The sequence below is a fragment of the Perissodus microlepis genome, chromosome 5 (assembly GCF_051167445.1).
Source record: "Perissodus microlepis isolate ML-2025 ecotype Zambia chromosome 5, ASM5116744v1, whole genome shotgun sequence".
In the NCBI taxonomy this organism is placed as follows: Eukaryota; Metazoa; Chordata; class Actinopteri; order Cichliformes; family Cichlidae; genus Perissodus; species Perissodus microlepis.
This window is the reverse complement of record NC_140465.1, coordinates 1,238,636-1,259,749: the sequence shown is the minus strand read 5'-3', so window position 1 is coordinate 1,259,749 and position 21,114 is coordinate 1,238,636. Positions and strand designations below refer to the sequence as shown.

The 21,114-nt window shown below is 41.5% G+C and overlaps 1 protein-coding gene and 1 non-coding gene across 3 annotated transcripts in view; both read right to left on the bottom strand.

Annotated features, from left to right (window-relative positions):
* The window catches only part of fhit (fragile histidine triad diadenosine triphosphatase), a 197,418-nt gene that overhangs the window by 135,158 nt on the left and 41,146 nt on the right, over positions 1 to 21,114 (bottom strand). The window contains exons 1-2 of one of the 2 annotated variants that reach the window (XM_084927314.1): positions 17,974 to 18,022; positions 8,997 to 9,063 (exon numbers count right to left, since the gene is read on the bottom strand). Coding sequence is in view for 1 of the 2 variants with exons in the window: in XM_084927313.1 (XP_084783439.1) it covers positions 8,997 to 9,063 (67 nt within the window). In the remaining variant the exon portion in view is untranslated. Of the gene's footprint in view, positions 1 to 8,996; positions 9,064 to 17,973; positions 18,023 to 21,114 lie in introns of those variants that run through there. The other variant, XM_084927313.1, reaches the window with a different exon arrangement.
* On the bottom strand, positions 20,851 to 20,944 carry trnai-uau (transfer RNA isoleucine (anticodon UAU)). Its single transcript has 2 exons — positions 20,907 to 20,944; positions 20,851 to 20,886 (listed from the first exon to the last, which is right to left on the bottom strand). It is a non-coding gene; the product is annotated as a tRNA-Ile (tRNA).

Genomic DNA, 21,114 nt, shown 5'->3' with positions numbered 1-21,114 from the left:
TGGAGTTTATTTTCGTTGTGCTGACTTTTTACAGTCAGTTACAATAACTCGTACTGCGTGCTAGCTATACAGCTGGGTGGGTGCTATGATGTTACTGATAGTGAACTTTATTTTATTCATAAGGTTAGTTAGTAGAGTTGCTAACCGTCCCGTAAAAATCGTCCCTTATTCAGAGAAAATATTACGCGTTTCGTATTGAGCTGAAAAGGAACACAGTTTGTCCCGGACTTCAGCTAGAATGGAAAAAGACACAAAGCCTTTACGCTGTCAGCTGCCTCTTCGTCTGTCATTCTCTCCCCCTCCCTCTCCTGTTGTTGATCAGCTTTTCTCTCTTGTTTGTTTATCGTCCACTTTGCGCCAGAAAGAGGAAACCAGCGGATGTCGCGCTAAACAACAGCAGCACGTTTAAGCTTGATCAGCTGTTGTTAGAATTTTTTGTCCCAGTCCAGCCCTGGGCACGACACGCAGTGAGTTAATCTGAGAAGGTGTTTTTTGCATTTCTTGTATTTGTGATTCTTGTATTTTCAGTTGTGTTCTTTGAGTTGTTTATGATGTACAAGTCTGGTGAGCTACTGTGAGTTGCTGACTGCAGCTACAGTGTTAACTCTAGAAGCGGTGGTTTTGTGAACATTGTCAACCCTTCAGGTTGATAAAATTATAGCTCACCTAAGAGGATATGATGCTGCAGTGATATAATTTTGTTGTACAACAGCGCTAGCTGAATTAAGATATAGAGTTACACTGATACTTATTGTTCATTCTGAATGTTCTAAGTAAGTGTGGCTGTTTCACAACGGTGTATGTGACTATATGGACGTGTGACCTGTTTATAGGTCAGGTTTTTTTGTTATCTGGTAAAAGGATGACTCGACAGACGGACCCAGTCTGAAGCAAGCCCATCGAGGAGCAGTGATTCCACAGTTCCAGTTAACTGGATGGCGAGCCAACCCAAAATTGAATAGGATTTGCCGAGGTTTTATTGAAGCCAAAGTTTCGTTCCCATTGAAGCTTCAGATACCTGCAGGACTACGAACTTTCTTCCTCCATCGGAGTGTGGTAGGACAAACGTTAAACAAACTGAACGGGCCCCAACGATCCATCAGTTACCAGACATTATTCACTCATACATTTGACTCAGAGAAAGCTGTGTGCGCGCACTTTTATTTAGTTTGTTATTTTGGGGGAAATATTTTGTATTTTATTTTATTGCTTTCATTACATTAGTTGCAGCTGCTGTGTGTCAAATATAACAAATTTGTGAACAGTCTATTGTGGTGTGGTCTCTCCTTATTGGTGTTTATACCTTGGGCTCCTGCTGATCCTAGATCTTCTGATACTGGCTAGTAAGAGTTCGGTCATTCTTAATAATAATTCGTAAGTTGGGTTACAAGTGCACTTCGCAAATTAGCTCGCATAGACACATTAGTTGTGCCGCTTCCTAATGACGGTTTCTTAGCTAACAAACCCAAATACCAGATTCAACTTGTAATTGGCTAAAAATAACTTAGCCTACTGGTGAGAGGGACGTTGCTAGCTGGTAGATTTTTCAAGCGATGTTGAAATTTCCACATTCCAACTCTTCAAATGCTTCAGGAGCTGTCCGCTCAGCGCAGCATCAGCACCACGGATACATCCGTAGACTCGAGACAGAATTCACAATGTGTTTTTGGGACTTTCAGGTGTTTAAACCAATGTTTTCTTTTCTGATCAAACCAGAAAGGTTTGTCAGCTGGATTTGTCTCGCATTAACTGGCTGGACACAGAGGACATCGAAATGCAGCTGATTGAACTGAAAAGCTCGACTCTGTGGGGTCAAAGTTTGCAGAACTACAGACGCAGCTGGAATCCACAGCCGTGCATGTTCATGGAGCTGCATGTTCACCTGCTGGACATCACTACCTGACACGTGTAACTGTCTTCAGAACATTGCTGAGGCCTTATTGACAGTATTTGGCTCTACATATCTGTGTGAGCAGATTTTCTCTCACATGAGTCCTCAGGTAGCCTCTGAATGCTGGACACTCGGAGACCTGTGTCTCTGAGTGGGAGCCCAGAGATCACATTAACATGTGTGTCTCTGTATTAACAAACATGCCATATTGGCCCAGTTTATTTTTCTTATCATTGTTGTGAGGAGACCATAAATAGCATTTGCATTTTCTGTTGTTCAGTTCATTTGCTGTTATGGATAAAAAGTCTTTTTTTGTTTCAAAATATCTGATAACTATTCGCTGACAGCTGCCAACATCTGCAAACATATATAATTCTATAAAGTGGTTCTATATAGTGTGTAACTGTTAATATAGAGCGTTATTAAATTTATTGCTAATGCAGTCATATGGCACACTGACTTCTGAGGAAATTTTAGACGGCACTCATCATCAGAAAGGTTGCCGACCCCTGGTCTAAATTATCTACAGTTGTGAACGGTTTGTCTCTGTGTGTTGGTCCTACAACAGACTGGCGACCTGTCCAGGGTGCACCCCACACCATGCCCTATGGTAGCTGGGATTTATAAAAAGCAGAGGTGCTCACTGGACAGACTTGAATGATAGAATCAATATATAATAGACCCAATATAAATCGATGAAAAGTTTTTGTTTTTTATGATCCCATTTTCACGGCTGCTATTCTAGACCTGTTGTGATGTTAGATCAGCCAAAACTAGACTGAATAGACTGCTACGGTTCTGGTATCTCGCTCATTATCCCAGCCTTCATTTTTATGTCAGCTATACACAAAATGTCATAACTGGAGGAGTTTAAGTAGCTCTGGAGCTAAAAAATATTCTCCATCCTTATTTATATGAGTTATGTTAAAACGTCACCTGTTGTACTGCTCTGACAGAATTCTGACTTTGGTGGAGTTGTTCTATAACTAAACTGATGGGAATGGAAATCTCAAAATCTAGAAGAGAAACCTAGTGTGTCTAAACAAAACACTCTGGGTTTGTACTGAATATGGGGCCAAGCACCTATTTAACTGTGCTGAATTGTCCATATTTAACTGCTAAAGAGAGATAACTCCATTTGTCATGACATCAGCATCCTATCAGGCACTGAGAAGAGCTGCCTGTGCTTCTGATAGACTAGCAAAGGTCACATATTACTACAGCCCACAGTCACTGACAAACTCATCAGAATACCATTGGTCACTGGATGCATTCACCAGTTTGCTAATCCAAACTGAATAAATCTGTTTGTCAGATGTCAGTTATACACTTATTTCTAGAGATCAAAAGCTGCCGTCATATGCTGCCAGACTCGTTTAACTGTTGCACAACGAATTTCAGGATATTAAAAATAGTTTGGAATCTAACCGTAATCAGATTCTCCTGCTAACCTAAGAGAATTAACAAGTTTCAGGACTTGATTATGACTGTCACTGAATAAGTTGCGGCCGCAACTACAGAAAACAAAAGGATGAAACAAACAATATTATATTTACAATCACGCTTAAGGTACAATAAGCTACTTATCACTAGTCCAGAAACATTATTATTGAGTTATAATCCATATTGAAGGACTTCATGATGGCTCAGCTTAAGATCCCCACAGTCAGCGTCAACCAAATAACCTTTATCACATCCACCATCTCGGTGCTCTTAAAAAAGACGCCAACAAACCAAGATAAGTAACTGCTAAATTTAACCATTAAAAGCACAAAGAACTAGTGAAAAAAACAAGGAAAAGAACTCACAATTATAAATGATCAATTCCCACTAGAAATTCAGGAAACATGCACACGCCTCTTATATTGCTTTGCCACTCCTTACACAATAGCACCACTGCACATTAAAACTACACTTTTAATCATCACTCACACATGTCCAGACATGCACAGTCAACCATATATTTAATCAAAAACCACATATCCATATTCATCATATCTCTACAAACGTGGATCAAATGTTTCTGTTGGAAAATCTGTGGAGTTGGAAGTCAGGCAAAAATCATTCAAGTCTGGTAATCCACTGTAATTCTAAAGCAATACATGGAAGAGTATGGCCTTTGTGATAGTTGGAGGTTAAACCGTCACCAGATGATTGAGAATACACTTCTGTCTGATCAAACATAGAACAAACATAGGAGTTAAACAACAACACTAAGACAAAATGTCTTATACAGCAGCTGAGACATGACAACATTGAATACAATAATAATTCTGGTAAATATCTGACAAACATACTTGATCAAAAAAAACAACAACAACCCAACAACAAGCACAGTTATCGAGGACTCAGCAAGTCTTCCCATAGTTCTACGAATAAAATTGTTTTGTTTTTGTTTTTTTCTGGGGGGGGGATTTTTATATAAACACCTCTGACCATGAACCAAATATGGAAGATATTCACAAATTCAGCAATACTAGAATTCAATCATTTCTATTTGCAGCACTTGAAAATTTTGGGTTTGGAGAATCCTTTACTGGTTGGATAAAAGCATTTTACACATCCCCAAAGGCAGTCACCACTGACAGGTTAATGTCAGCTTCACTCTCCTGAATGCTATCAGGCAAAGATGTCCTGTGGCTCCATCTCTATTTGCATTATTCATTGAACCACTAGTTTACGCTATAAGATAAAATAGCAATACTAAGGGGATTTCAAACGTTAACACAGAACACAAAATTCTCTTTTATGCAGATGATGTGCTATTACTCCTTCAGGATCCTTATTCTTCCCTGTCCCAAACATTTACGTTTATAGATATCTTTTCAGAATGGATAATCTCTTCACCCGAGTTTACATGTCCATCACTCGAACTCTCATCTGGATTATTTTCTAGTCAGCAGGTAAATGTGTCAGGATCCTGGGTCTCCTGACCCAGCGTTTTTAGTTCTGTGTGATTTTTGTGTTTTGTCGAGTACTCGTGTGATTTATTCTATGGTTTCTAGTTTTGATCCCTTGCCCCTCATGTTTCTCTGTGCCCCCTCTGTTCTGTGTAAAGTCTGTGTTTCTTGGTCTGTGTCTTCGCATGTTTTGAGTTTCTTGTGTTTTCTGTCACTCTGTATTGTGAATTATGTTCTTATGGTTGGTCTTTTGTTTCTCCCTCGAGTCTAGTTTCTTGTGTTCCATGCTCAGTATTTCCCTCCTTGGTTCCTTGGTTCTTAGAGTCCTCTGGCTTATGGTTTATGTGTCTGTGTTTCTTAGTTGCTGTCTCCACCGTGTCAAGTTCGCGTCTCTGTGTTATACTTCCTGTTTTACTTTGAAGGTCCGTGTCTAATGTGAATGTGTCCTGCTTTGCTTCCTTGTCTCGTCAGTTCTGATTTCTCCCAGCTGTGCCCTCCTCCTGTGTCTCATTCCCCTCGTTACTTCCCAGTGTATTTAAACCCTGTGTTTCTCTGAGTCAGTGTCGTGTCGTCCCTCATGCTGTGTGGATCTCCCTGTGAGTTTAGTTTGTTATTTCCCAGTTTAGTTTAGTTTGCTTTGCATGCTCGTTTCCCCGTGCCAGCAAATAAAGCTGTGGTTTTGAGTTCATCCCTTGTGTCTGAGTCCTGCCTTTTGAGTCCTCATCTCCTGCCTGCCACGCAGCGCTGCCTGACAAAATGTGACATTTCACACACTGAGAAACATCCTATAGCTGTCAGTGATCATGCTCCTGTGTCTTTAATAAGAAGGTTATTTCACCAAGTAAAAACTGGAGATTTAAAACATCATTGCTTAAAGATTAATTCTTTTTTTTAAACTGTAGGATTTATATGTAGACTATAATGATCTGCCTGGAACATCAGCAATTGTTTTCTGGGAAAAAGTTAAAGCTGTGAGAGGTAAAATTTCATTTTCATCACATTAAAAAAATCTAAGGAGCTGGAGAAGAAAGGCAGCTGGACTGCGTTGAGTCAACCATTTATTTAATCAAAAACCACATATGATGAATATGGATAGCTCTACAAATGTGGATCAAATGTTTCTGCCGCCTATGAAATTTCTGAGTTGGAAAATCAAATGTTTCATCTTTCATCTGAGAAGCTTCCTCAGTTCTAAGACAAATTGGTGGAGTTTCCCAAATGACATACAGCTGAGCCCGGTCCTGGGTGTTGACCCACTATTGACCATGTACCTAATCACATGAGCCAAGTTGTGAAAATGGGTGTGGGTCATTATCAGAAGAGGTTTTGGGTTCAGGAGATCTTAAAGCATGTGGTTATCCCAATTGGGCTTTCATCAAATCGGTAAAGGAGGGCAGACACAAAGTAGGGAGAAAAAAATGACAAATGAAGAAACATTGTCATCCCTTGTCTGTGAAGGTTCTCAGTCATCCAGGTCATCGTAGTCAAAGGAGCTTGCAAAGAAAAGCGTCTGGACTTCTTTAAGTTACTTGAAGACGTTTCACCTCTCATCCGAGAAGCTTCTTCAGTCATCCCTTATCTACCAGGTTTATCAAAGAAACTCAGGAGAGTCTTCTCCAAGTACAACAGCGTAGTGCACTTCAGACCCAGCCACAAACTCAGACGAAAACTGGTTCATCCAACATATTGTATGTTGTGCAATACAACGAGCAGTTTTCTGTGAATGTTATTTGATAAATACTGTGAAATCAATGCAGGGTCACCTGATTATATTGATTTATGGATATCCATATATCTCATATCGTAAACAATGACATGATAGCTACATTTCAGCAACTTGCCCTTCAAAATGTCCTGGTGCTATTAGATTACAAAATACACCACAATAACCAGCAGTTCTCTCATATCTCCATCTGAAAGCTCCATAAAAAGCCACACATTATAAAATCATGTTTAGATCTTAGCAGCAAACTCACAAGAGTGTGTGTTCAGAGTGATGTGCAGTGTTAGTTTTCCTCCACACATAGCGTTTTGCATTTCAGCCAAAAAGTTCCATTTTGGTCTCATCTGACCAGAGCAGCTTCTTCCACATGTTTGCTGTGTCCCCACATGGCTTGTGGCAAACTGCAAACGGGACTTCTTATGGTTTTCTGTTAACAATGGCTTTCTTCTTGCCACTCTTCCATAAAGGCCAACTTTGTGCAGTGCACGACTAATAGTTGTCCTGTGGACAGATTCCCCCACCTGAGCTGTAGATCTCTGCAGCTCGTCCAGAGTCACCGTGGGCCTCTTGGCTGCATTTCTGATCAGCGCTCTCCTTGTTCGGCCTGTGAGTTTAGGTGGACGGCCTTGTCTTGGTAGGTTTACAGTTGTGCCATACTCCTTTCACGTGGAATTCCAATAAAATTGATTCATGTTTGTGGCTGTAATGTGACAAAATGTGGAAAAGTTCAAGGGGGCCGAATACTTTTGCAAGCCACTGTATTTATTTATTCAAGCCCTGTCCACTCTGCTGCTGTAAAAATGTACCTTTCCCAACTCTGGGACTAATAAAGGCTATGCTGTGTCATCTTATTTTTTCTACTAAAAATCTCAGGGAGAGGGAGACCCATCCATGGGGACGAGGATGCCTAGAGATCTGGAGCAGTGCCTCTTGGTGGGCAGACTGGGGTGTTGATTCCCATCTTTAAGAAGGGGGACTGGGAGGTCTAATTACAGGGGGACCACACTCCTCATCCTCATCCTGGGAATGTCTGTGTGCTTGAAAGGTAAGTTGTTTTGTTGTTTAGTCTGCATGCAGTTTTTTGACTTCCAGAAGGAGTTCAACCACGTTCCTTTCTGGTATCCTTTGGGGTGTGAGTCAGGATTGTGGGGTGTCTGGCCCATTCGGTCCTGTACAAGCAATGCAAGCTCTTAGTTTGCATTGTCCCAGTTCAGGGATGAGTGGCTGCCCAATGTGGAGGAGTTTAAGCATCTCAGGGTTGTGTTCACAAGTGAGAAGGGAGCAGGAGATTAACAGATGGACTGAGACTACAGCTGCAGTGACACTGAAGCTGTAGCACTGTCCACTGTAGTGAAGAGAGAGCCCAGTGTAAAAGCAAATCTATCAATTTTCCAGTCGATCTACATCCCTGTTCTCATGAGTTTTGAGTGACTGAAAGACTGAGAATATACTAACAGCAGAAATCTGCTTTCTCTGAAGGCTGGTTGGCCTCTCCCTTAGAGATAGAGTGAAGAGTGCAGTCATTCAAGTGGGGCTCGAATAGTGTAGAGTGCCAAACCTCTACATTAACAGAACTCAGACAACTTGTTCCGGCATTTTACAAGCATGCTTTTTTGGTGAGGTGCTTGTGATAGATTGTATGTCTTGGCTGGCCTGGAAATGCCCGTGTTTCTTTGGATAACCTGGATGAGGTAACTAGAGAGGAGGAGGTCTGGGCGTTTTTGCTTAGACCATGAAGGAAATGAAGGGATTGTGGTAATAATAACAATAATAATAACAAGAAGAAAAATAAGATTATTATTATTACTCAGTACTCCACCAAAACACTAGAGTGTAATGCTTGCATACTGCACCGATTAGATGCTGTTTATAGACGTAATAATAGTGATCATTCTTATTATCTGGCTGACTGTCTGTGAGTTCTGAGCCTCCCTCCCTTCCTGTCGGGCTTGGTCTTTCAAACGACTCCCTCCTCTTCAGAATGAAAGTCACTGAGTGAATTACTGAGGCTTCAGCCTGAAGCACTGTCAGTTCACAATCTCTGATGAATAAGCCATTTGCTTTAACACGGCTCCTCACAGGAGTGTGTTTGCAGCACAACTGATTTGCATTTATTTATTACTGATGATGAATACTCCACCTTGAAGGATTCCACTGGTGAGTTTGCATGTATTAATAACTAATTGTGTACACTTCAAATTGATGCCAACTGTTTTCAAAACAACTGTCAAAGATTGTTTTTCTCCCTAGAGTACAGAGAACAGACAGTACTCACATTTAACAATATGTTTGTTTTAGAAAATGTATTCCAAAAATATACTTTTAGATGTTTTCTTGTCTTTGCAAAGTTATGTTCATGTGTACTGAAATGTGCATGCTATGAAGACTGTGTTTTGTATCAAGTAGACACAGTTTGCAGCTTTTGCTTAAGTTTTCACCACAGAATTGCAAAACAGCAGTGAGCTAGCGCTGTAATCTTTACCTTGAAGGATGACTTCTCAGTGGTTCAGTAGACTGCTTGCCTTTGTGGCTGAGGCAGAATGTAGATGCTGGGAAGGAGAAAGCAGAGTGGATGTTATTTTGATGTGAATGTAAGAACCAGCAAGGGGAGAGGTGGAGCACTCATATTCAGTTTTCTGCTCCTCCACACTAACCCTCTTGGTGGAAATCAGATGGCAGCTCCACTAACCTTATACAGTGTGCATAGACACACTGATGGCTTACAACCAGAGATGGGCAGTAACGCGTTACTTGTAATCCGATTACTTTTTTCAAGTAACGAGTAAAGTAAGGGATTACTATTGCAAAAACGGTAATTAGATTACCGTTGCTTTCCCGTAGGAACGCTGCGTTACTGCGTTACTAAAACCGTGACTTTTTTGCGAGAATGTCTCATGACAGTGACGTAAGCGAGTGCGACGTTCGTGACAACAGCTGTGTGCAGATCAACAATGGATCATATATCGAGTGCGGGAGAGAGTATGAGCGTGCAGCGTTTAAAGCGTGGAAGTACTGACCTTACTTTGAGTTTGATTCCATAAAAAGTGACAAAAACATTAGTGTCCGTTGTGCGTGGGAAGAAAACTTCTTTTTACAGTGAAAAAAACCCCTAAACTTCCCAACAAGCACCGAGTAGCTACGACGTAATGGGAAACTCACAGAGGAACTCGCGGATTCTTCCACTGACCGCTGCGGCACACCTGCACCAGGGTAAACCTCCGCCTACGCCACTCCTGCTTTACAGGTGAAAATAGAGCAACAGGACCGCTGAGTCTTTGACTTTATTTATTTTCTGCTGTGTTTTACTTTCATCTATTTGAAAGACTGAGTGTAAACACAAAAAATATTTTATTTTATGTGCTGGAATGTGCAGAAAATAGATTTAAATGTTAAACTAATTTATTCAAGTCAGAGAATGGTGCATATAATTTAATTTTTGCTTGATGCATAAAGTTAAAAGATTAAAACTAATAAAACAAGTTTTAAAAAGAGACTTTTCCATTTGATTACATTTTATATGATGGATTACGTAGAAAAAGTAGAATTGGGCTGAAAGATCTATGACTTTGTCACCTATTCAGGTTGTAAATCGTGTTTTTAAAAAGTAACTAAGTAACTAAGTAACTAAGTAATTAATTACTTCTGAAAATAAGTAATCAGTAAAGTAACGGGATTACTTTTTTGGGGAAGTAATCAGTAATTAGTTACCGATTACTTTTTTCAAGTAACTTGACCAACACTGCCTACAACTGAGGAATTATTACAGCAACTTTCTATTACTTTTATTTTAAACAGTACTGATGGGCACAGAAATAGAAGAAGCCTGATTATGTAAATAAATTTGAAGTCATTCTCATTAACTACCTAAACTGTGGTACCCACATCTAACAAAGTTACACAATACTTACAAACCAAAATGGCAACACTGACATTTTATTTTTGGAACCATCTAAAATCCTTTGTCACGTTAGAGCTCAGTAAGTCAGCACTCTTCCCCCTCCCCTCCCTAATTTTTATTAGATGACAGCAGCAATAAACCCTCTGCTGCCACCATCATGGGATGATATCAAAAATAGAGGGTGATAACAACTTGCATTCATGATTTCCTGTCTGATGTCTTCTTGTGGCAGCAGAGCTAAGTCAGCATGTCAGAGAAGGAGCTCCACTGTGATGGAGAACACTTTGTTCATTCCAACACATCTTTAAAAGTGTCCAGTTTGCAGCCAATCACAGAGCTACCTTTGTTCAGTCACCAGCTCTAATGCTGCTCTTGAAGCAGACCACAGCAAAGTTCATCACAGTTGCCAAAACTGAGTTACAGAAAATCGTCCTGTTGCTGCACAGACTGAAGGGTCTCAGCTTCCATAAGAAAAAGAGCCTGCTCTGGTTTAGCCAGTGCATCTGCGTTAGCAGCATCTTCATAAAATAGCTCCAGTACCAGTGCCACAACTGACATACTGGTGAAAAGCTGGTAATATATATTGAGTGTTTAGAGCTACTGTAGTGATACACAAGTCAAGTACTCTAGACCACTCCACCTGTGCTCCACTGTGAGTATGAAGTCTTTATGGTTAATGCCAGTGCCCTTAAGTCTATCATCGTCACTCTAAACAAACAACTGCATTATTTGCTGCTCAGAGATGGTAAAAACACTCCATGAGTTATTTTCAGCCCTGAGTCTTTATTCTACACAAAAACAGTTTTTTTGTTTGGTTTTCTTTTTTGTGTAGAACAGTATTTTCACACTTCTTACTCATCTTTGAAAAAGAACCCATTATGGAATGACTAAATGCAAGGTGTTTAATACTTTAACAGTTCAGATGGTAGAATTACTGTGAGCAGTAATATTCGCCTGATTTTTTCTGCCGTCCAGAGAGACAGACAGAAAGGCCAGGGTCCAGCCTACTTGTAAAGCAGGTTAACTCATATATTGCTAGGGTCTCCATGGCAAACTGGTCCTGGTTGAAGGACCAGAGAAGCAATTTAGATGCCTACGATGAGTAATAGAGCAAGGGAACGGTTTACCCTGCCTGGGATAGGGTTAGCAGCTCTGTCGGGCCCCTGCTGGGGGGCCTTTGGGTCTGTGGACTCAGAGCTCGGTCTGCTCTGGCACGGACAGCTGCCACAGGCTTCTACACTGTGGCTGCTGGGTGACCCCCCTCCAGGGCACTCCTCAGCTCTTTTCTAGGTGGGTGGTGCAATTGCCCCTGCGGTGGTCCTCCTTGGGCTCCCGTGCTCTCTGGAGCCCACACCTTAATACATGCACGCTCACACACAGGTGTTGACAGAGGTGTACAAACAGATACTCACAGACACACACAATCTTGGTTAGCTGCTGCCTTTATCATGCATTATTAGTCCTGTACACTGCTCACAACCATTTAGTATTTATTATTTACTGTTACTGATGCTTATGTTGATTGTTGCTGTGTTGTTTTTGTTTTGCTTGTGTTTCTCTGGCTCTCTTCACCTTTCCTTCTGTTAACTTTCTTCCCAACCTCTCTTTTCTTATTCTTTCTCTTTCCCATCCCCCGGTCCTGTACATTCTGACTATAATAACTTAAAATAAAAACTATAAAAAATAAATAATAAAGATCGAATAAACTATGAAAATCAAGTAGACCAGTATAGTAAAAGCCGTAATGGGTAACAAACTAATCATGTGATTCAGGTGTGTTGACCCAGGGTGATATCTAAAACCTGCAGGACACCGGCGCTCTGGAGTTGCCCACCCCTGGTCTACAGGAATCAAGACTGGGACCTGCAAGATGCAGGAGGGAAAATGGAGTATCCACTGAGTGGGCCACAAGAGCCTAGGTTGTTGGAAACAATGCCTAGATGGCTACTGCTGAGACTTGCCTACCACCAACTACCTTTGATGGACAGGTAGGTGGAGACAGATAACACCAAGAGATATTCTGATAAGTCTCTAGAAAAATAACAAAGGCAAACCTAAAAAAGAAGTTTCATACACGAAGCAGAGGCAAGGAAAACAAACTATATGACGTATTGTTGTGGCATGAACAAAGGCCTCTTACATTATCCATCCTTGTTTGCAAATCTCCATGTGAAGTCATGACGTTAAGCAGGTCAATCAATCTGAGGGACACGGTGTCAATTATCTAATGACGAAAGATCAAATGCAGCCATTCTCAAATTAAATTTGAACCGCTGGCTCCACCAGCCTTTGGTACCAATGTAAAAATGCCACTGGTGTAAATTAACTTTGTCTGTGTTGGAGCATCAAGTACAATGGCAAACTGCAAACCTGAAATTTTTTTCATTTACATGCTAAGTTTTGTTTCTTATGGCCAGATGGTTCCTATTAGGGGTGGAGGATTCATGCAAGCTTCCTTAATAGCAATGAAGAGAACAGCTAATTAAATACAATTTTACAATAAATGATTCTAAAAATTAAGAAAATTAAAGTTGAGAGAATTTTAGTGCCAGCTCAGGTGTCAGCAATTCAAATTTGAATTCAAATGTTTCAGTGTGGCAGTTAGCCACATTATGCAGTTATAATAGCATATATAGCAAGCCTTATGATGACTCTTTATTGTGCCCTACCAAACGTTAATGTCATGCAGTGCCTATGCCCCTATCCTCACTGCATTTGAAAGGTGCAAAGGATGAGCTCTATGGGAAACTAGATGACCTGATCAGAGGAGCCCAAAGGATGAGCCCTGGCTTCTTCCTTGGTGATTTCAAAGCTAGGATGCCATCACTTGCATTATTATTAGGCTACTTGAGCTGTGTACTTATCACAGCGTGTGCATCACGAATAGCTGTGGAAACAGCAGCGCAGTGTTATGGCAGCACCCCATTACCAGAACACGGTGTTAAGAAGTGTTCAACACTTCAGACCATGCCTCGCAAGACAGACAGCACGATGCAGAGTTGAGTATCATTCACAGCATGAAGAATGGGATAAAGAAGACACTAGGGCCTGATGTAAAAGGTTTCACCCCCCTCAGATCACTGGATCCGAGAAACAAATGGCCCAATAGGTGGAGCTGCGTGCAGTTATATTCTGCACCATATATTCTTCATTCACCTCTGATGTCAGCAGCACACCAAACCTGAGATTCTGGCGTTTTGGGCAAAATAAATTTATATTTAAAAATCGATTCAGGATTTTTAAAGACTCGATATCACATTATCCAAATTAGAATAGATTTTAATCGATAATCAAAAACCACCCCTACATCTGATGCTTTAATGACTTGCTGAAGTAGATCTGCATTATGTGAATCTTAATTGGAAATGTCTTAGACTAATACTAACAGTAACAGTAACATAATAATAACAGTAAAGAAGCTTAAGTTTACATACAGTGGAAAAATATCATAATAGAAACCTGAAAACATTTGCTGGCTCAAAGACCAGCCTCATACTGTCAAAGCAGCAGCTCTGTGAATGACTTTGGCCATTCACAGAGCTGCATGGACATATTAATGGATTTGAATTAATATGTCCTGTCATGGTTCTGGGTCAGTTTGACCCAGTATTTTGAGTTCTCATGTTCTGGTTTGATTTTGTATTGTATTCTGATTCGTGTCCTTTCTTGATTATTATTAGAATTCTATGTTTCAGTTTATTCTGGTTAAGGGTTTAGTTCTTAGGTTTTGTTTTGGTGCCCTCGTTTTTCCTGCCGGTGTAGTTCAGAGTCTAGTCTGCGTCTTTGTGTTGTTATTTCCTGTTTTATTGTGAAGGTCCATGTCTTATGTCATTGTGTCTAGCTTCGCTCCCCCTGTCTCGTTAGCCCTAATCTCTCCCAGCTCAGTCTCCCTTCTGTTTTCCCTTCTCTGATTGCGCCCCAGTGTATCTAAGCCCCGTGTTTCTCTGTGTCAGTGTCGTGTCGTACCCTCAGATTGTGCCTGTGTGTTTCTGTTCTCAGGGGTCCTTGTTCAGGTCATGTTTTGTTCATCGCCGGCAATAAAGCTGCGGTTTTTAGTTGCAATCCGTCTACAAGTCCTGCATTTGGATCCTCACCTCTGCCTACCCGCACACAGAGTCCTGACAGAACGACGCGACTAGCATGGGTCCAGCAGACTCACGCGTCGCCTCAGATTGGGAGTATCTCGCGCAGCTGTGGGATTACTACAGGAGGATAACCCAGGCTGCGGACCCCTACAAGAGGCAACTGGAGGTAGTGTTTTTTGATCACTTTTTGTCATCCACTACCTCCACTGTCAGTTTTATGGACATAAAAGGACTAAAGCAAATAATTACAGAGCTGAGGGCGAGGCTCTGTTTCGAACTGTTTGGCATGGGCGGTCCGGGCAAGGGAAATTCAGCTGCCCTCCTGGAAGCCCTCACTACTTTCCCGTCGATGTTAATTGCCAAATCACTAGATCCTCCCTTAAGTGAGAAACGGCACCCTCGTCATCTTCGCCCCACCACACCTCCACTCTCTCCTGTGGCATTGACTGAAGCAGCTGTTATTGGACCTGCAGCACGGAACGCCGCAGTGAGTAAAATAGACTCCGCCATCAGAACTAATTCACTCACTAAGACCTGGAAAGTTCAGAGGAGCTCTTCTGTGTTGACTGGCAATTCTAACACTGTTTTTGCTGCCAAGCCGCTTCTCTCTGAGAAGAAATCTGGTGTTCCTTCTTTTCTTGATTTTAAAACTGAGAAGACTGAGATCTGTTCCGCTATGTTCAAGACTGTTAGCTCAGCCACAGTTAGCTTAGAACCTGTGAGCTTAGAAACTGTTAAGCCTGTGTCTGTTAATCTAACAACTCTGATTTCTGAGTCAGTGGGTTTTGAAGATGTTGACCAGTAGTCAGTGAACTCAGAAGTAATCAACCCTGTATCAGGGAGCTCAGAGCCTGGAGGTTTAGGGTTAGTCGATGCAGTGTTAGTGGACCTTTCGGTATCTATTCCTGTGTGATCATCTCCAAAACTTGTGGCAATTCCACACCTGAACACAGTATAATTGTGTCATCTGCAAATATTACAAACTGTAAATTCTGCGAAACTCTGCACAGACTATGTACATAATAAACGAGGTACTCCACAAGCAATATGCATCATATTAGATTTATATTCATCTATTTGTACATATTGTTGCCTATTCCCTAAATAGCTTTTTAACCAGTCCAAAACCACTCCCCTAAACCCGTACCTTTCCAGTTTTTTTTAATAGAATTTCATGATTAACAGTATCAAACGTACCTGTGCGTACCTCTTATCTATACATTCTGTTATCTCTTCCATTAAGTCTATCAATGCATAGTTGTTGATCTGTTGTTTCTGAACCCATACTGATTATTTTTCAGCAATTCATTAAATGTATTATTATTATTGTTATAATTAAGTAATGGAAACCCCCCCCCCCCCATGGTGTGTGTGTGTGTGTGTGTGTGTGTGTGTGTGTGTGTGTGTGTGTGTGTGTGTGTGTGTTACAACATCACTTAAAAAAACCAATCTAAAAATACAAACTCAACAAATTATTTTTGTGTGAGGTCCCACTGTTACCTCCATCATTTCAGACTTAAGTACAGAAATTACTACCAGCACAGCAGAGGTCTGAGTTTCCAGAGCCATATCTAGAAATTAAAGCTGCAAAAAGCAATGATAGGGCCCTTACAACCTGGGGTACCTTGAGATATGCTGCAGCTGGATTATGCTGATAGTAGAGCAAGATGCAGTTTCGGATTTTCTTGCAATAATTTAGATTAAACTTTAATTGGCTTTTGCATAAGCAAGTTATTTAAAGATAGTAGGGTTAGGTTAACTGGTAATTCTATATTACCCATAAGGGTGCTGAATTTCAGACATGTAGTGCTGGAGCAGCTTCGTTGAATGCTGGTAGGTGGCACACTACCACACTCAGTAGTAAAACCCATAAAACAGCCTTCATCACGTTGCAGCTAACGTTTATTTTAAGCACATGAGGTGAATAAGAAGAAGTCCATCAAAATAACTAATAAAACATTAAATTATTTAGTTCCCACTAGGTCGAGCTCAAACTATCCCTGACTACTGGCATAAAGATGCGCTCAGGTTGGGACTTTAGTGAAACATGAAGTTTGGGGCAGGCTGAACAATGCGTAACAAGCCACCGGTGCTTTATGGACTAACATCGAAATTCATCATGCTTTCAGAGTCATTTAATGACAACACACAGTTGTATAGGTAAAGTTAGACCAGGGTTTTCTGACTACATTTTAGATTACTTTGTTCATTCACCTTGAAGCTGCGCCTTAAAGCCTGAAATAAGAAATATTTGCTAGAAAATTAAAGTTTATTGAACCATCTGATAAATTTGTTTAAAAAAAGATTTTATTTATTTTCATTTCTGTATATGATTTATAATTTGTATCATATTTGCTACATCTGACTTTTTTTTTTTTTTTTTTAGATTTGCTTAAAGATGTATTGTGCAATTTATTTATTTGGTTTTTCAGAGGAAAAAAATCACACTGATGATGTAACGGCCTTGAAAACTCACCCAAAAAAAAGTTATCGTCAAATACAATACAGCAGTAAGCATTACGGTTTAAATGTGAAATATGACCTTTCCTGTTGCCACTATGACCATCATCAAACATTACTATTATTGTTTCTATTACACTATTATTGTTCAGGAGTGGACCCTTATCAGAGCAGATAAAAAAGGGGCCTTTACAGTTCTCATGCCCTAAATATTTAAGCTGCAATAACTAAAAAGCCCAATAAGTACGATACAATGGCTTCAACAAGGGACAAGCATCCTCTAAATGAATGCGATACATTAAATGAAAGGTGAAATGTAAATAATATCAAGCATGGCAGTAAGTTGTTGGGCCATCCCAGTTTCTTTTTTCCTTAGCACTGAATCCCCAAGTCACTGTAGGGATGGCACACGATTTTCATGACTGTAAAATCAATGGCTTAACCCTTCCCCTGTGTCCTATGAATGTGGCAGGTGCAATCCCACGTCCGATGGTTTATCACACGTAAACGTGAACAGCCCTTTATCTTCAGTGACAGGTAAACTTTAACCATGACAGGTAACAGCTCCCACAGCACAGCCAACCCTTAGACACTGCGGGGTGTGGAGGGGGGGGGCATATTTCTGTAAAACGTTGTGAGCAGCACATGGGAAGGACGGGTCAGCGACTTTGAGCCAAGCTGACCACACGCAATTTTCAGTGGATATCTGCGTGTCAGTATCGAGCTCGCTGACTCTCATTATTTTACTTTCAAACACGGGGCCTTCAGCTAGCCAGGCTGGCTAATTTAAAGGGACTGTTAAGCTCGCGGATGTTTGCGGTATACATTGTCACGTGGAGCACAGGAAATCCCGTACCGGGTCTTGCCCCGTTATTATTCAGTAAAGATTTTTTTAAAAATCACGGGCACGTTTACAGTTAAGAAAAAAAAAACAAGACAACAGAGACATGCCGACAGGAGCTAGTGAGCTAGTGCTAAAGGCACTTTCAAAACAAGTAAATGTTCGACACACTCACCGTCTGTCAGACAGCTTCACCCACGTGCATTATGGGAAGTGTAGTTGTATGAACGCGTTGTAGACCGAAAAACATGTTTGAAAAACTACAAGTACCAGAGTGCATGAGGGACGATCTTTACGTGGCGTTCACAGCCAGGAGGAATATTTTTCACAGATTCGACAGATTATTTTCTGTAATCATTTAACTGAGACGTTATATGCTTTAGGTTAAAATATTGATTGGATGTGAGAAACAAAATATAACACAAAAATGATGCAACTTACATCCAGAATAACAGAAAATTCCCACATACACGTTTAGTTTGTGTAGGCGTAATCCTGAAAGCCAGAAAGTTAAATACTTTAGACTCAATAAGAAATTGAGTTCAATTCAGTTTTATTTATATAACGCGCCAAATCACAACAGCAGTTGCCTCAAGGTGCATTAAACAACGACATAAAATGAAACTACTTTCCCAAGTGAACTATTACCTAATACCTATGGAGGACCACAAGAGCCACGCGCATCGAAATAAAGAATTCTGTGCTGAAATAATGAATTGTAGAATAAATTCTCCATTTGTAAATTCATTTTTGAATTCCAATTTAATAAACTGATTTTTAAAATGCTTTTTAAAAACTTCATTTCAAAAAACATTTTTGAATTCCACTTTAATAAACTGCATTTCAAAATCTATTTCCCTTTCCTGTTCGCTCAGGGATTAACTTTTGGATTAACAACTTCATTTTAAAAATCCTGCTGCTATTTTATTCTGCAACCTAGACATCCACATTACTCACACTCTCACATAACACATACATATAGGGCCTTGGGGGTGGGCACGTTTTACAGCATCCAGAGGATGGTCGGTGTACTCCAACCCACCTCTGGTGCTGGTGCCCTACCCTCAATTTTAAATGCATATAGACACTGAGGGTTTTCGGGAGGAGCCGTGCTGCTCTCTGAGAGGAAGCAGGAACCATGCTCTCCTGTGTTTTAAATGCACTTTAGAACAGCACACAGCAACACTACATATGCGCGGGCGTGGGGAGGTTTGGGGTCTTCACTCACCCCAGTTCTGTTAGCCGTCAGGGCTGGGGGGCTGGGAGGAGGTGCTGGCCGTCAGATTGGGGTCTGGGATGCGGGGCCTCCCTGCTACTGCAGATAAGGAGGTGGTCCGCTTGCCTCCACCCCAGAGAGAAGGGTTACATCTCCTGGGTTTAGGTGCGGCTTGCCCCTCTGGGGGCGGGGGTACCTGGACCTGGGATATAGAGTATGTTTGGGGAGTGCGACTGTCTGTGCAGTGTCTATTTGTGTCTGTCTACATGTTGGGTGAGTGCCGAGGGTGGGAATGGATGTTTGTATCTGTGTGTGCCTGTATGTCTGTGTCTATATGTCAGGTTGGGTCTTAGACTCGACCTCTCTGGGAACATCTCAGGCCCTCTAAAGTACGGAGGCCTATCTCCCCTCACCACACTCCCTGCTGGTGGCTGATGCCCTTAGACGTTGGTGTGTTGGTGGTCCTTGTCGTCTGGGGCTGGGCGCTCATGCATGTACCGGCTCACTCCTGGTAGCCGATTGGCGGGGCCGGGCACCTGTGGCCCGGCTGGGCCCCTTCCAGGGGATGGGATGCCCTCAGGCCTCTGGGCCTGAAGCTCGGTCCTCTCTGGCACAGCTGGCTGCCGGCAGAGCCCGCGGGCACGCCACTGCAACCCCCTCTGGCCTCTGCTCAGTAGCTGCTGGGTGACCTCTTGTTTGGGGCTCTACTCAGCTCTTCCCAGGAGGGTGGCACGGTTTCCCCCCTTTGGTGGTCCTCCTCGGGTCCTTGTACTCTGGGGCCTCTGGATGTCTGGGCCCTGGATCTCCTCCATACCTGCTTCATGCCCTGGGGGACGGGGCTATGGCTCCCCACACTCCCTAGCAGATCGTTACATGGAGAAACCTTTGGAATACAAGCATGCTGATCCACACAGGTGTGCACACAGGTGTACACACGGGTGTTCACAGACGCGGACTACACCTTTCTTGGCTGCTGCCTCAAAGCACATTGTGCGCTGTCTATCTTGCGTGCTGCACAATATCGTTTAATATTTAGTATCTACTGCTAGCTAGTTTATTGTGATGGTGCTGTTTTTATTATGTTGCTCTTTGTTGTTTGCTTTCTATTCTGTTTTTTTTTTCTCCATACAGGTGATCCAGGTGTTTTGTTTGTTTTTCTTTCTTTCTTCCCCCCCTTCTCACCGTCTCTTCTCCCCTTTGGTTTTCTTTCTCGCCCTCTCTTTCTTTCATTCTTTCTCCCTGTCCTATCCCCCAGTCATGTCTGTCCCGTTTGTAGCAACCAAAAATCAAATAAATATATAATTATAATAAAGGTCAATCAAATGGACCAATATGGCAAGGCCATGATGATCCACTTGGTAAAATAAATCCGCTTGGCATCTTTCTTGGCCTTAAGACAACAATTCTGATGGCTAAAGATCCAAACTGGACAACAAAAAGAAAAAAAAAACCTTCAGCCCAGTTTAAACACAAGATGAATATTTACTTCATATAATCATAATCATCTTAGTTTCACACACATCATTTTCTCATGGTGATTGTTGCCCAACTTGGCGAACCAGTGATTTGCCTTACGCCCTGCGGTCTGAGGACAAAAAAGGTACACACACACATACAGCCAAAAATCTGACTTTGAAGGAAAAACTATATCTTGATGGTTAATAGCTCACATTGGTCGACAAAAAAGCAGAACAAACAAAGAGAGGTATAATTCTGGGTTTCTTAATCTCTATTTTGAATGTTGCTTGTTTTTAAAGATGCTATAAAGTCTGTTTGCATTTTCAGTGAGCTCAGCATTTATCTGCTCTCATCAGATTAGTATTAGCTCAAAGTTCATGCTCCAGGTGAGGCTTGAACTCACAACCTCGGCATAGCTCAGCCCAATACTGTCATATAAGTACCGCGCGCTAACCGATTGCGCCACTGGAGCATATGCACAAAGATTTTATTCCTTTCTCCCTTCATTCAACTGGTCTAATGGAAAAAAGGGGGGACAGTAACCGCTTGCTCAGTCATTCATAGAAAGAATACTTTACACTATACTATATTGCCACAAATCTCATGCTTGTAGTCTATGTATTATATATAAGATGCATGGAT